General features: G+C 43.0%; 1 protein-coding gene across 1 annotated transcript in view; it reads left to right on the forward strand.

Annotated features, from left to right (window-relative positions):
* The window catches only part of LOC148338207 (bifunctional heparan sulfate N-deacetylase/N-sulfotransferase 1-like), a 45,523-nt gene extending 32,708 nt beyond the window's left edge, over positions 1-12,815 (forward strand). Inside the window, exons 3-15 of the mRNA XM_088293083.1 lie at positions 870-1,352; positions 2,111-2,198; positions 2,521-2,675; positions 3,801-3,986; positions 6,052-6,180; positions 6,871-7,053; positions 7,336-7,432; positions 7,735-7,858; positions 8,786-8,960; positions 9,110-9,280; positions 9,364-9,473; positions 10,057-10,159; positions 11,058-12,815. Of these exons, the coding sequence (XP_088149209.1) occupies positions 870-1,352; positions 2,111-2,198; positions 2,521-2,675; positions 3,801-3,986; positions 6,052-6,180; positions 6,871-7,053; positions 7,336-7,432; positions 7,735-7,858; positions 8,786-8,960; positions 9,110-9,280; positions 9,364-9,473; positions 10,057-10,159; positions 11,058-11,177 (2,124 nt within the window). The 3' untranslated portion in view covers positions 11,178-12,815. The remainder of the gene's footprint in view (positions 1-869; positions 1,353-2,110; positions 2,199-2,520; positions 2,676-3,800; positions 3,987-6,051; positions 6,181-6,870; positions 7,054-7,335; positions 7,433-7,734; positions 7,859-8,785; positions 8,961-9,109; positions 9,281-9,363; positions 9,474-10,056; positions 10,160-11,057) is intronic.
* The last annotated feature ends 470 nt before the right edge of the window (positions 12,816-13,285 follow it).

Raw genomic sequence — 13,285 nt, forward strand, 5'->3', positions numbered from 1 at the left:
AAAAAAATATATTTAAATTATTTTGCACTGAAGTATGGACAAGTATTAAAGCAAATATTAGAATATTATCCAAACCATATAACTGCTTGTTTTTGTTTTGTTTGTTTTCTGTATGTCAATTTAGGTCAAGTTTTTCACTTTACGTCACATTGCATTATAGCGTATTTATGTTTTTAATTCATTTTATATTATTGCACCCACTTCACACGGGCTTGTCAGAAGGCCCAAGTGGTGCTACTTTTAGATATCCAGCTACATGTTAGTGAGACACCACATACCATGTTGCTGCATGCTTAGAAATACATACGTAGATCATGTGAATTGTTATGAATACTAGAAGGTTAGGATTTAAATTGAATTTAAACGTACAGTACAATTACATACACTTCCCTGTCAATAATGTCATTGAATATTTAATGCGATAATGATATTGTTACTGAGCAATGATAGAAAATGAACAAAAGCAGAGATTTGTATAGCTTGGTTAGTCGGGCAGCAGGATAAATGATGGTGCATCAAAAACACCTCAACACAAAAGTGGAAATTTGCAGCCATGGCAATAGAGATGTGAGCGACCTGGAGAATGGGGATTTTAGGCGGGGAATGTTTCAATGAATAAGCGCTGAACCCCCCTATCTTTGAATGTTAAAGGACACAGCAGGAGGCTTTTTCATTTTGTCTGCAGTCTCAGATCAGAGCAGATTGAGCATAGCAGGTAGAAGCTGCCTCATGCATTCACATTTGAGTAGGCCTGACATCCCTTGTTTCACACATGATGGGAGAAAAATGGGAATTTTACCCGATGCATTTCTGTCCTCATCACTGTGCTGTGTGATGAATTGGTGTGATTTCTCTCTTCTTTTGATCAGGCCAACGAGAACAGTCTGCTAAGTGCACAGCTCAAAGGATTTCCCCTCTTTCTCCACTCCAACTTGGGTCTAAAGGACTGCACGGTCAACCCCAAGTCGCCTTTGCTCTTCATCACCCGATCCGGGCAGCCGCTCCCTGGACCTCTCCCTGGAGATGACTGGACCGTCTTCCAATCCAACCACTCGACGTACGAGCCCGTGTTACTGGCCAAGACCCAATCGGCTGAGAGCATTCCATCCATGGGACAGAATGCTGCTCTGCTGCCGTCGGTGGTGCAGGACTTGGGCCTTCATGATGGCATCCAGAGGGTCCTGTTTGGGAATAACTTGGTTTTCTGGCTTCATAAACTGGTGTTTGTGGATGCCGTGGCCTTTCTTACCGGGAAGAGGCTCTCGTTGTCCCTGGAGCGCTACATCCTGGTAGATGTGGATGACATCTTTGTAGGAAAAGAGGGCACCCGCATGAAGGTGCCTGATGTTAAGGTGAGTTTGTGTGTGTGTGTGTGCTCGTATGTCATTCAAATTGGAACAACTTTATCAGAGGGGGGGGGACTCAATTCACTTTTAAAATGTATCACAGAGTAGTTGTCGACCATCTGTTTGCTGTAATAAAAAGTTGCCTCCTGGTGGCATGCTGTGCCAGTCATATTGACAGCTCCTCTTCTCCATCAGCTTTTCCTTTTGAATGCGTTTGTCCCTGTAGGCCGCTCAAAGCTGACAGGCCCCACCGCTCACACAGTCACAGAAGCCCCACCGTGATGAATATTTCAGGGGCCCGGAGACATAGAAAGAATGTTTTAAAGCTCCTTACCCGTGTCCCCTCGCAGTGCAACAGACCCCCCCCACCCCCCTCATAAGTTGAGGCAGAGGATGTAGGAAAAGTTATGGCGGATACATAAAGGCTTTCTCGTGGGCGACGCCGCAGCAAACTTTTAGGAATACATCACACCATGACAAGATGGTGAAATGTGTGAGCGGATGTGTGCTGGGAGTCTCAACCAGCGAGCAGATCAAATGGAACAAACACCCAAAATCAGAGGAGAGCAAAATATCAAACGGAATGGAGGAGAGGAGTGAGTGAGGCAACAGGGAGGGGACGGTGGATGTTTACTGAAAGCAAGCTACAGGATGAAATATGCATGCGGGCCCGTGTGCATCGTCGTCTTCGTGCTGCCTCATTAATGTGCCCGTGCACCAGCTCACTCCTCGCTCACACTCGTTTCCTCCCACTGTGTGTTCAGGCCCTACTGGAGACGCAGAGGGAGATGCGCACCCATGTTCCAAACTTCACCTTCAATCTGGGCTTCTCAGGGAAATTCTTTCACGCTGGTAAGGCTCCTCGTGTGACGAGCGCGAGCATGACACTGAATAAAATAACGCTTTGAGCTTGTGAATTTGGGGCTCATAATATTTTTATTCCTCTTTCACCCTGACCTTTTTTTTTTTACTCCCCCTTTTCTTAACACCCTCTTATGTGTCCTGCCTCACTAATATTTGATCTCTGCTCTACTGACTCATTCATTTCTTAAATCACTCACCCCATTTCACCTTCTCTCTTTCTTCCATTATTTTCTGTTTTAACACATCCTCTTAACTTTCCCTTCCTGTCCTTCCCTCCCACCTCTTGCCTCCTCCTCCTCTGAATATCCAGGATCCGATGAGGAAGACCTGGGCGATGACCTGCTTCTTTCCTATGTGAAGGAGTTCTGGTGGTTCCCTCACATGTGGAGCCACATGCAGCCCCATCTCTTCCACAACCAGTCTGTGCTGGCTGAGCAGATGCTGCTCAACAAAAAGTTTGCTGTGGTGAGTGGAAGCTGGGATAAAAGGGACGGCGTAGTATATGCTAAGGTTTCCTGGGCATTGTGCCTTGTTTAGTGTTTCATCTCATCTCACGCCATTGACTTGACAATAAAATCACAACTATCTAACCTCTCATCTAAAAGTACATTATGCCTTAACACACTTTTTAGGATTGGTGCCAGTGGTGTGGTATGTTCAACAGTGCTGGGTTTTAGCCCTGGAAAAGATATAATATGGCACTGTTGGTTCGGGGTGGCAAAAATGCAGATTTAATGCATGACTGCAAGTCTTTGAGGGATTGCCTCCATTGGGAGGTTCTCTGCTCTCTAGAGACACCAGCAAGCTTTAAATACATGCTTGCTGCTCATCAGTAGCTTTTTAACAGCTTCTCGCTTGCATTTGCCTCTTGGAAACGTTCCTTAAGACGCCCTTATTGGAACAAACCCGTTTGCTCAGTCACACACTAATTATGTAACACTACCATGATTTTCTTAAACTGTCTTTTTTTTATTTATTTATTTTTTACTCTTTTCGCAATGCATTTCACTGTTCCATGATTTTTATCAGCACAAATAGCCTTCTTTTCCCCCATTATTCATGAAAACCTCGCCAGCCTTCGTAAGGAATTTTTTTCGTTTGGTCGGACTCACAGATCAAAAGAATTGGCTGACCTGGTTGATAGCAGTGATTTCAATAGAAAGGAGAAACGGCATATCGTCGCTGCTGCATGGAATCCTCGCATGTCTGATTATGGTAGATTTCTTTTAACCGTCAGCCACGATCTGCATAAAGTTCCACATTTAATAATTTGAAACATGAATTTTGGAACATGCGAGTTTGTCCCAGAGACCATCCAACAAACATCATGAAGTGCTGGCAAAGGCTTTTTAATTTTCAGTGAGCTTTCAATATTTTACAATTACAATATTCTGGTATATTATCCAACCAAATAAACATACACAAATGTTTTTTTTTTTTGTCAATTACCAGTGCTACTAATTTAGGACGGCTGTGGCATAAACTTCCCATTATGTGCTGTTCTAAATCATTTGTTCTGCGCTGTCTACCTTTTACAGACTCTGACTGTTCTTGACCTTTTTTCTCTCCTATTGTTCCCTTGATGTCCAGGAGCATGGAATACCTATCAACATGGGCTATGCTGTGGCGCCGCACCATTCCGGCGTCTACCCTGTCCATTTGCAACTGTACGACGCCTGGAAGAAGGTTTGGAGCATCAAAGTGACTAGTACCGAGGAGTACCCGCACCTCAAGCCGGCCCGCTTTCGGCGAGGTTTCATCCACAGCGGCATTAGCGTAAGAGCACTTTTCTTCTGCACCCAGACATCCACGAGGCCTCATTACCTCGTTACCTCTGGCGTCTTGCCATCCATCAATGTTCTCCTTCACCGTTAACATGCGCTATCCTTCATTCATTAATGATCTCCTTCCTCTACCTCCTCCAGTTATTTTGCATTCACCTCCTCCTTGGCCTGCAATAAATCTTCATCCTATATTCTTCAGTGCGCAAGATGATAGTGTAGCACTTGCATGAGACATCTGCCTGACTACAGCTGTCCAGTATAACGAAGACTGGCATCTCTACATCACCAGCTGCCCCTAGAAAGCTGCGCTAAATATCCGTCACTGTGCTGAATACAGTGGGCCCGCCCCCACTATGCGTGGGATAGGGACATTGCTCATGTAGCGAGCTTCCTCAAATAAATGACATGCAGCGCATAAAACGGCTTTCTGCTAATTATGCAGATAGTCGCTGTGCTGTATGTACACAGCAAGAATTCTGATGATGATGAAGTGATGTCTGTTGTTTGGCTGCTTCGCAAAGCAGGACTTGTGTCAAAGGTGCAGATACTACTGGGGTGGCCTTGCTGGTGGGAAAGTACGCTGCTTTATATCCCGCTGGCCCGATGTAGCAGTTAGCGCTTTGGCGTTTACTCACTAATTGCTGGGGCCACGATGTAACAACACAGCCTGGCAGTTTTAGATATATCCAGCTGAGCTACTCCTCTGGATTCCACTTCTTTTGATACTGTTGTCATTGTTTTATGAAACCTTTGTGAGGCAAACAGACATGGGTGCCATTAGTTTGATGTTTTTTGGGTGTTTAAAGCCAACAGTAACTAAAACACCATACATAAGACATTTTGACAAAAAAAAAATCTGACTCCAGGGCATTTTGCGCCTACAATTTGAGACAGCGCAAGTCAATTTTTCATTTACCCTCACATGTGTGAACAGTAAATTATTATTATTTTGGAGTATTTTTTGTTGCTGATAAACTCCTGCTCCACACTTCAGCCAGTTTAACCAGTAAAAATTGTGGAGATGAGAACATTTACACAAGTGAATTTACCATGTGCACCCATACCGTTTGCGCACCTAAAATTTCCGGTTAGGGGCTTCTGTGCGCCTAGAAAAAAAAAGTGTAATCCTGAAGCCCTTGACCAGTTGAGGGAAAATTGTTTTGCTTCTCTCCTTGAAGTGGTGAATCTTAACAGTTTCTGTTAGGCTTGTAATTGCCACAAGTAGGATGTCATTTTTGGCGTGCTTTATGGCCACTACAAACTGTTCATTGCCTCAATTATGGATATGCTCTGGTGAGGAGAAGCGGTACCGACGATGGATGGATAGATGGACAATAAATGTATAGCTGTTTAATGTAGGCAGTATTTTGCCACAACAGTTTAAAATTTTTTAGACTTTTGTTTTTGTCATGTCACCGAAAATCGTGAATTGTTGACTTTTTCTTTGAATAACTGAAATTAGGTTTAAAACAATATGTCGAAAGAGTTGTATTTGGGCATGCCAAACCGCAAATATGCGGGGGTCCTCTGTATTAAAGTTCCAAAGCAGAATCAGAACCGAATAAATTACATTCAAAAGGAACAAAAAAAATAATCTTATCTGCTTCTCTCCCCGGGTGACCTTCATAGCTGATGGAAAACTGTGCAGCCTCAGTCCAGTTTCTTTGTAGTCTTGGCATTCAGCGGGCCTGCGTGGTCTCTACGCTGTCCTCCCCGTCCTTGAGATAGTCTGAATGGACTCGACTCCCCTGCTTAGCGATGATTGATATTCAGTCCCCAAGACACTTCAAACTGTAAATGCAATCCCATCCATTTCCATATAGACGTGGATGTGAAGAGGTTTGCTTTGGCTAGATGAGCTGCTTATTATGGATGTTATCGGGAGCAAACAATATATGGGGTAACTGCCTGCAGTCCGAGCCGCACGGCTCCTCGTCTCAGCGGTGGGCCTGACGATGTGTGTTTTCAGCTGAATGAAAGCATTTGGTGTGTGCGTGTGGGGTTTTTATTTCATTTCCGCCATTTGGTTTGTTGACTTTATGTGTGTGTTCTCACAGGTGCTGCCCAGGCAGACGTGCGGCCTTTTCACACACACCATCTTCTATAAAGACTACCCAGGCAGCCCCAATGAGCTGGACAAGCTCATCAACGGGGGAGAACTCTTCCTCACGGTTCTGCTGAACCCAGTATGTCCGAACGCAGCCTTTGTCTGACACATTTGGGATCTTGCCTAACATTTGATGTTAATCTGAATTTAAATAAGGGGAAGAAAAATGACTCGCCGGTGAGTCATCCAAGCGACATCGCTTTCTGATTTGCTGTCCAATCTATAGTTGTCTCTTGTATCCTTATTCCAAATGTTACTTGTATTTCATCCTGTTCCACTCAACTATGCACTCTGGTTATCTTGCCCTTGATTAACTAATCACATAAATATTTACTGCTTGCACTGATAGTTGCAGTAGCAGTTGCATATTTGCTGTCTTACTATCTTCATCACATCCTAGCTGTTTGGCGTTCTACAGACATACGTCATCTTGAAAATTAATTCCAGTCTGTGTCCTTGTGGTGTCTCGTCCAGTTTTAGGAGTTCTCTGACCATAATTAATTTTATTTTATCTCCAAGCAAGGTATTATGTGGCAATAGTGTTCCAATGTTTCGGAGCGGTTTTCTTCGATTCCATAAAACTAAGAAGATTGTTTTAAAATCTACTTTAGTCTCAAAGCTGCTAAAATGTCATCATTGTTTCCATAATCTCAACCTTTTATGAGAGTCCAAGTGTTTTGTCACTTTGGCTGATCCTTTCTCATCTCAACAACTGTTTTTCATCATGCAGTTTAGTCTTCACTTCTGACAGCTGCTTCTCTCCCAACAGATCAGCATCTTCATGACGCATTTGTCCAACTATGGGAACGACCGTCTCGGCCTGTACACCTTTAAAAGCCTGATGATGTTTGTCAAGACCTGGACAAATTTAAAGATGCAGACCCTCCCACCAGTGCAGCTGGCCCAGAAATACTTCAGCCTGTTTCCATCTGAGAGAGATCCACTCTGGCAGGCAAGAACACAGTGCTAATTAGGGCACAAGCAGCGACTGCTGCGAGGTCCCATTGTTTTCCTTTCTTGTTTATAAAGCCTCATTTCACTTTCACTTAGGCTTTAGTAGGCCGAATAAAGGGCTATAATAGCTAACGTTGTTTTAAATGAGTTAAATTCAATCAAATTATTCAATTGAATTTATTGCGACATCAAGCAGTCATTCAACTGTGGTTTAACATCTTCATTAATTTGATGATTTCAATTTTGTGAAATTAGTTTTTTATTTTTGTTACGACTACAGGATCCATGTGAGGACAAAAGGCATAAGGACATCTGGTCCAAAGAAAAGACATGCGATCGCTTCCCCAAACTCCTTGTCATTGGCCCTCAGAAGACAGGTGAGAAGCTGTACTTCATCCCCCCCTACAGGTTGCAGAGAAAGTGTTGTTGTGCCGTCTAGTTGGTTAGCCCTGAAAGCAGCATCATGATTTGCTCTCAGGAAATTAGATATTGCTTCTTCAATGGGCACTGGTTTGTTATTAAGGTGTTACTGCTCCGTTACGCAGTTTCCATTACACAAGTGTCAGTCTTCACTGTACGAGGTGCAAAGTAATTGGATTTGGCCTCGCGTAATCCTCTTTTCTTGCTCTTTATTTCCTCCCTGCTGTCAACCCCACTCTACCTCTTTCTGTCCTCTCAGGCACAACGGCGCTCTACCTGTTCCTTAGCATGCACCCCGACCTGACCAGTAACTATCCCAGCAAAGAGACTTTTGAGGAGATCCAGTTCTTCAATGGCCACAACTACCACAGAGGAATTGATTGGTAAGGCAGGACATTCACGTCACAAATAGAACATAAAAACAGCAAATAGTTAGCTGAACACCATATATGAAGACTATCTGAACATGCCTCAAGGTGGCGCCAAAACCCGGTCTCTTAGAAAAGTAGTCCTACTTGTGGCATCTTGGTGCCAAGGAACTATGATGAAATGACATATCTTGACTGAGAGACAAGCGTTGATGTTACGGGAGTCGCTGCTGCAGTTCCACGCATGCTTTGGGTGCATAAAAAAAAAATAAAACAAATTCATCTATGAGCCTCTTTTATTTACTGCCAGAAATTTTCAAAGTTGGGTTCCACATATTGTTGGCCATTTTAGAACATTTAGATTGATCTTTTCAAGGACCACAAAATAAAGTTTTAGCTTTTTCCTTTTTTTAATTAATAGAAAAATACTGGTTGATTTCACCAGAACCACCTGTTCTGAACCACCAAAAAGTGGAGGAAACAAGCTTTTCATGTAAAGGAATTTGTCAAGCTGAACAGAGATTTTGGGAAGCATTGTCATATATATGAAGGCGATTCTGTACAAATTGGTAATTTCCACTGTAAAAATAGTCTAAAGCAACAGACTGTTTACAACGGAATTTCTGTGCAAATGGTGCATTAGAAATGTAAATTTATACCAGGGACGATCACGACAAATGCGCTTATTAATGAATGACGCCCCCAAGCTGAGTGATATTTACATCTGCCCATAGCCACACATGCACTCAGAATTTCAAAAGATTCAATGAGAACGGTGTGAAAGAGAGAATGCAGGATTGGAATGCTTTTCCCTCTGCTTCGTGATGCTTAGTGGGCGTCAAACCATGTGTGCAGAGAACGGCAGCAGCCACATCCACAGAGAACAAATTGCACTCGATCAACTGGAACCGCCATTAACTCCCTGTGTTTGTGTGCTGTCAGGTATATGGAGTACTTCCCCCTGCCCTCCAATGCGAGCTCTGACTACTACTTTGAGAAGAGTGCCAACTACTTTGATTCTGAGGTGGCTGCTCAGAGGGCCGCAGCGCTCCTGCCCAAAGCCAAGATTGTCACCATCCTCATCAACCCAGCCGACAGAGCGTACTCCTGGTACCAGGTGGGTAATACCGAAGAACCCACGCCTCATTAGATCCACTTCACTTTTCACAACACCTGTGCACCTTCTGGTTCTATGATGAACATTTTGCCACCTTTGCTGAAGCTGTGCAGTTTCTAATGAAACAATCTATTTCACACCCACCACAGCACCAAAGAGCCCACGATGATCCGGTAGCGCTGAAATACTCATTCCATGATGTCATCACTGCCGGCCACGAGAGTCCGGCCAAGCTCCGGGTCCTCCAGAATCGATGTCTTATGCCAGGCTGGTACGCCATGCACCTGGAGCGCTGGCTCAACTACTACCATTCCAGCCAGGTATGGATACGTAGTATTTAGTCAGGCAGCCATCAGCCCAGAAATCTAATCTAAATCTAAAATGTCTGCATCATTTTACCCAGCTGCTAGTCTTGGATGGGCAGATGCTGAAAACTGAGCCCGCCTCCGTTATGGATAAAATCCAGAAGTTCTTAGGCCTGACTAACATCATCAACTACCACAAGATCCTAGCGTGAGTATGCACCTGCTTGAAAACCTCCCAATAGAATCTGACTTTGTTCTGCAATGCCGATGAATTGCCTATTTATTAGAATTTTCAAACAGTTTGCCTTTGCACTGCAAATACCGGCTTTGGGGGAAAAAGTAATCGAATGAGAAATATTGTACTTAATTTAAGTCAATTCGTCTTAAAAGTGCTGTGTATTCATAATACCTTATTAACTTGTTACTTGTCTTAATATAAATCTGTGGAATAAGTGTCAAACCAAAATGAGCCAGAGCCGCCATTCTGTGTTGAGATATTTATTGAATTGGACAAATAGTCAAACGTACATATCAACAAATGCTAACCTGCTATGTTCCTGTCTTCCTTCACTAAGACACACCCCTTAAGAGGCACACATGAAACACTGCAATTGTTGCTCTCTCTCCATCAACCTGTCCATCTTATATCAGAATTAAAAACAAGTTTAATTAAACTAGGAACACTGTATAATAATTGGAAAAAAAAATCCATTGCATTTATTGCCTTCTGATTAGTTGGTCATATTCATACTTGATTGTATACTCAATGGCGTATTTTTTGTCTGATGCAGGTTTGACCCCAAGAAGGGTTTCTGGTGCCAGCTGCTGGAGGGTGGGAAGACAAAGTGTCTGGGGAAGAGTAAAGGGCGCAGGTACCCTGACATGGACCCTGAGGTACAATCATTTTCACTTTGGTGTTTACCTACACAGCACAGACAAAAGGGACTCCTGGCCGGTTAGTGTTGAGTGAACATTAGCGTTGCCACAAATGTATATTTTTTGTCATCTAGTCGCCGACAGCCCCATTTTGGAGCTCAGTTTATTTTTTGGGGAGTTTCAGCAGTCTACGTCACAGCAGCTCACCTCCACAAAATCAAAAATATCGTGCCCATCGATTCTCCACTTACACAAGCTGAAGCAGATAAGAGCAAGAATGTGCACACAAACGCCAATATCTCGGAAATTTAGCTCCTCTAAAGTCGTGTCAACTCTCAGGAGGCAGACGGCGGCTGACAGAAAAAACTTACAACAATAGTGTGGCGTGTGTTGTGGCAATTGAGAGACTCTCTTGAAAGTACGGCTGAATGATTTTGAAAACTAATCTAATTGGGCTCATCCACAATATTGTGAATGTGATTTAATGTTATTTCTCCTTTTGATTTAATGTTGCATCTGTGGAAGATTTTTTTTAAATATCTTGACACTTGCTGTCAACTGAAATTGACATCAAAATTGATCAAGAATCAGGTAACAACCAATCACTGCTCCTCTGAACCCAGTCGACAACAAGTGGCAAAATGCCCCCCCCCCCCTGAGGTGGATAAAAATGCTTGGATTTTGCTGCTTAATTCACGTTTCACGAAGGCGATATTAATCAGAAATCCGTGTTTAGTCTCGAGACGCTGCTTAGAATCTAATATTGTAATGAGAATTTTTGGCTTGACTTCCCCTTAAAGCACTCAACATATCTAAACACAAAAGCATAGGATTGTTCAAAATGTCTTGGGATCAAGATTTAGACTGAGCCCAAATTGATTGATTGAATTAATCTGCTCCCCCCTCTCTCCTTCAGTCTTTGGCATTCCTGAGGGAGTACTACAGGGATCATAACATTGAGCTGTCCAAGCTGCTGTACCGAATGGGCCAGCCGCTCCCCAGCTGGCTCAGAGAGGAGTTGGTCCACACCAGGTAGCAGCCCAACCAGGGAGAGAAAAGCAGTCCCGCACATTCGACACCACCATGTTGAAGGAGACCGTTTCGCTACGAGGATCTGCGGGTGGGACGTCCAGCTGGAAGGCAAAACAATCACTTCTGCATTCTGTGATCTTCCATAAAATGTCGGAAACTGATGGAATGGTGAGCAAGAGTGTTTACAGATGGAGCACTCCTCTCTCTGAGCTTGGAGATGCCGCGAACCTTCCAGTTTGACAGGCCAGGACCTCGAAATCCTCTTCATGCCCCTGAGGAGGAAGCGCGATGAGTAGGAGGCACTGCATTTGCTTGCGAACCCCCCTCCCTCTCCCACCTCAAGAACACCCACCAACCCCCGCCCGCCCTCTCTCCCTCCATGGTCAAATGTTTTCTCCCACGCGTGGACTTGAAAGAAAAGAGTAACCCTGTCCCACGTGTGCAGGCTGAGTTTCAGATTCAGTCTTCAACATTTCAGTTCTGGAAATAGACCGCAGCTGAAACCAGCGTCACGGTGCTGATGTGTAAAGCACAGAACCTTGCGCTGAGGGACAAAAAGACGTTTGTTGTAAATGCCTTTCGAAACATGAGGAAGTTTGGACATATGGCTACATGTTGTAGCCTTTTTTGATAGGCCTTGCTAGAATCTTGTAATTTCATTTACAAATGCCAGGACATAATCTCCATGGACTATTACCATTTGGATGTTGTTGTTTTGTTTTCAAGACTCTTTTGTTTTTTTTTTTTGTTTTACTCAGACATTGTTCTGTAGAGTCGTGATACTTGTAGAATGTACCGAAACTAAACATCAGATTCCTCCTTCAGGCCGAATGCAAAGGACGTCAAACTGCTGCCTGCCATCACTTGACCACTGAATGGGCGAAAGCAGGAATTGATGGACTCAATCGAAAGCACAATATTTAACGGTACTCAATATACATCAAACTGGATAGCACACGAGCATTTGGTTAACCAGTCCAATCTGTGAAGATTATAAGCTAGCTGCTCTGTCAGAGACTCGGACTGTAAAAAAAAAAAAAAAACACGGTTTCCCATGCTTTTCTTATACTTTCTTTCATTTCGTGTCATAAATTAGTCAGCGACGGAGTGTAAAAATATGTCTCTTTGGAAAATGTCAAGTTGTCAAGGCAAAGCTTCCCACAATAGGCCCAGTGGCACCGCACCAGACATGTTTTATTTTGGGGTTTGAAGGTGTTATCACTGCAACTAGATGTCAAAAACAGAAAGCTGCTCTTACTGCAATAGTTTTGTACAAGGTTCTGACGTAAGAAAAAGAAAAATGCACACAGCAGTCGTTTTTTGTTTCCTGACTGTAAATGTACATAACTGGCTCCCCTTTGGTAGACCTAAATTATTTGAATGTGTTTGGCTCTCCATCGGTGTGCAACGTCAGTGCTGTAGGGAAATTCAACGCGATCATTTCCTCCAATGTCCTCTCACTGCCAACTGTTGTCTCCATATAAAAGTATTAACGTGATAACACATAACAGCAATGATGGTACTAATAATATCCTGGACTGTATGATAAAGATTTGTAATTGTTGTCAATAATTTTTACAGTGTAACTAATATTGTCGGTGCTTTTTAATTTGCAAATAAAACACCACTGTATTTTTCACAATTGGGATGTTTTTTTTCACCGCTATACTCTTTCACTTCTGTCTTTCGTTGCTAAACTCCCTTTTAGTTTCTGATTGCATAATGGGAAGATAACCTTCTCCCTGATTTTTTTAGATAATTTTCTATTTGATTACATACAGTGGAGCTCTAATTGTTTTTAAAAGTGTTGAGAAAATTTTATTTGAATGATTTTTTTTTTTTTTTTTTAAAGTTCCATGTGCACAATTATTTACGCTCTTTCTCAATGCATACATACCTATTGTTGTAGAGCTGAGCTAGGCAACTGGTGGCTCGCGGGCCGTATCTGCCTTAACCCCAATTAATAATTAAAATAAATGCCCCCCCCCACCAAAAAAAAAATTTGGGGGATAAATTGTAAATTGTTTCCTGTACTACAGTGGAGCTCTGCATACTCACGGTTTGTCAGCCGCAGATTAATTTACATTAAATTGGGATCAACTCTATCTCACC

The sequence above is a fragment of the Idiotropiscis lumnitzeri genome, chromosome 4, assembly GCF_059441095.1.
Source record: "Idiotropiscis lumnitzeri isolate Australia: NSW breed Sydney's pygmy pipehorse chromosome 4, RoL_Ilum_1.0, whole genome shotgun sequence".
Classification (NCBI taxonomy): Eukaryota; Metazoa; Chordata; class Actinopteri; order Syngnathiformes; family Syngnathidae; genus Idiotropiscis; species Idiotropiscis lumnitzeri.